Source organism: Orycteropus afer, unplaced genomic scaffold (genome assembly GCF_000298275.1).
Source record: "Orycteropus afer afer isolate SDZICR_OR568_19922 unplaced genomic scaffold, OryAfe1.0 scaffold00502, whole genome shotgun sequence".
NCBI classification, from domain to species: domain Eukaryota; kingdom Metazoa; phylum Chordata; class Mammalia; order Tubulidentata; family Orycteropodidae; genus Orycteropus; species Orycteropus afer.
In genome coordinates, this window is record NW_006922089.1 from 1,215,244 (window position 1) to 1,217,843 (window position 2,600).

Sequence of the window (2,600 nt, forward strand, 5' to 3'; positions counted from 1 at the left end):
GTGAAAGGGCCTTGGTGCCACGTGAGCCCATGGTAGCTCCAAGAAGACCGAGAATTCACTCTCTCTGCCCACAACAAAGGAAGAAGCCAGAGCTACATGGGACGCCTCCCCACTGCTTGCAACAGCACCGTGGTAAACCTGGGAACACAGTGTCCTCCCACAGAGACAGCCGTGGCTTTCAGCGGAGTGGGATACTCACTCTGTGGAGTTGCTGTAGACACCACAGCCATGCTGTGTGGTGCCAGTCCAGACGTGCCCGGGGGTGGCTGCCCCATGGCACCCAGGCCGCCCATCCCACTGAGGGATTGCCCTGGGCCCCGAGCGGCCATGCCAATTCCCGTGGTTCCTGTGGCTGGGGCACCCGTCAGGTTCTGCAGAGCGTTCATGGGATCTGTGGGGCAGAAGGGAGTCTTATAAAATCACCCAGTGATGGGGCAGGGCTCTGAGGCATGAGGCCTCATAGGTACCGGTCCCCTCCTGCTAACAGCTCTGTTCCTTAAGCCCCCACATGGTAGAGTCCAGTGTCCCAGGTGGCCCCACGCCAGGGGTCTGGACACTGGGTGTGTCCCTTACTGTTCCTGGACTCAGGGAGTATGCCAAGTATCTGTCCCCTGGGCTATGCCAGGGTCCTGATGTGAAGGGACCGTGAGGGCTGGAGTAGCACCCCGTCAGCACCCCATCCTGCTGTGATCACACGGCTCGGAAGTCCCGAGTCTCAGCAAGGAGTGACAGACTCATATCCATCACAGAGCATGGCAGCCTTTTACTTATGGAGAAATGCTGTAACTTAAGAACATGGATTCCAGATTCTGTGACCATGTATATGGTTGGCAGACAATGTTTCTACAAGTATATTTGTATGTTCTGTAAGAATTCTCAGGTATATAGTAGAGCTGACAAGGGACAGGGTCCCTTGGTTGCAGTCACAGCTAGCTACCCAGAGAGAGCAAATAGTTGGACCTATGGGCTTGGGACCACGGTCGCAGGGGACATCAAGCTCAACTGGCATAACATACTACGTAAAAACATTATTCCACATCCTACTGTGGTGAGTAGCTACTGGGATCTTAAAAGCTTGCAAGCAGGCCTCTAGCTGCAATGATGGGTCTCTCCTCATCCAGAGCAAAGAAGACTAAAGGAAACCAAAGATGCATGGAAACAATTAGTCCAAGGGACTGGTTCACCATGCAGATCCTCAGAGGCTATATGACCATGAGACCAGAAGAAGTAGATGTGCCCGGCCACCACTGTCAACCACTTGGAGGAGGAATCTATGTAGGAGATCCTGGATAGAGAGGGAGAACAATGTGGAACAAAACTCAAAATCACTCAAAAAAAAAGGAATGCAAAGTCACGATGCTTGGAAAGAACCAAGCTAACCGCATGTAACGGTCTTCTCCCAGAGAGTTCAAGCCTGGAGAAGCTGTCATAATAACCTGTGGGCCCGGGCACTCCTTCTGCTGGCTCTGGTGAGGTGGGCGGTGTTGTCACCGGACCTCACAGTCAGCCAGGGAAGCACACAGTGAGGCCTGGCCGTGGCCAGCAGCCCTCTGACGGACGTGGGGCTCTTGTCTGGAGGTGCTGCTCCTCCTGCAAATGTCCTCAGGAAGACGCAGGGCCTGGGCACACTGGGCACCGTTAGCTCCTTCCTGCCACCCTAACTCTAAAGCTGGGACAAACTTTCTTTCAAAACGGAAATACACTTACCGCTGACAGATGCTTGAGACTTCTTGTTATCTAGACAGGAAAACAAATGAACACAGAGTAAGCAACGATTTCCACAACCATAGACCTCCAGGGACTGTCAGCTTGGCAGGCGATCTGCTAAAGCCAGGCGCTCAGATGACCAGGCAGCAGCCTGGCAGGTCAGAGGTGAAGGTGTCACTTCACCCTGGGGCTCAGGGACCATGGTGTCCTCTGTGTGTTCATCTAAGTGTGACCCTTAAACTGTATAGCCAATACCTGACTATGGTGAGATTATGTGGGAGAGGCGGTGGGCATGTCCAAGTGTTCGCTCACACAACACCCTCTGGCGGGGACACAATTGTGGCTGCCAGGGGCACCAGAGGCCGAGACCAAAGAGCACCCCACCACCCCACTTTCCTTGGGGAGACGGCAGCCATTCAGGAATGTTCAGTGTCTACCTGGGGTCCACACACCTACACAGATCCCATGAAGGACCAAAGGGGCCCCAAGATCCCAGGATGCAATGACACTACTCACTCCTGATAACTCAGGTCTGATACCTGGGTACTGACAGAACCAGGTGGGTTCCCAAACTGGGTGAGGCACACGTGGCAGGTTTCCTGGCCTCATCCCAGGTGGTGACCCACCAGCAGAGGGCTAGGGTAAGGAGTCGGGGGTGGGGGGCGCCTTCAGGAGCTTCCCCACACATTTAGGTCAAGCCCTCATACCCACCAACCAGCTGCAGTGGAGTCGATTCCAAATCCAACTCACAGGGCCCCTAGAGGGCAGAGTGGAACTGCCCACAGGGTCTCCCAGGCTGTCAATCTTCACAGAAGCAAAGCCCAAACCACACCCACTGCCGTGGAGTCTATTCTGACCCACAGCGCCCCTAGAGGGCAGAGTGGAACTGCCCA

At 54.7% G+C, this 2,600-nt stretch overlaps 1 protein-coding gene across 1 annotated transcript in view; it reads right to left on the minus strand.

Moving 5' to 3' along the window:
* The window catches only part of MED15 (mediator complex subunit 15), a 68,507-nt gene that overhangs the window by 23,671 nt on the left and 42,236 nt on the right, over positions 1–2,600 (minus strand). Inside the window, exons 4-5 of the mRNA XM_007955466.2 lie at positions 1,708–1,737; positions 200–391 (exon numbers count right to left, since the gene is read on the minus strand). Coding sequence (XP_007953657.1) covers positions 200–391; positions 1,708–1,737 — 222 coding nt within the window. The remainder of the gene's footprint in view (positions 1–199; positions 392–1,707; positions 1,738–2,600) is intronic.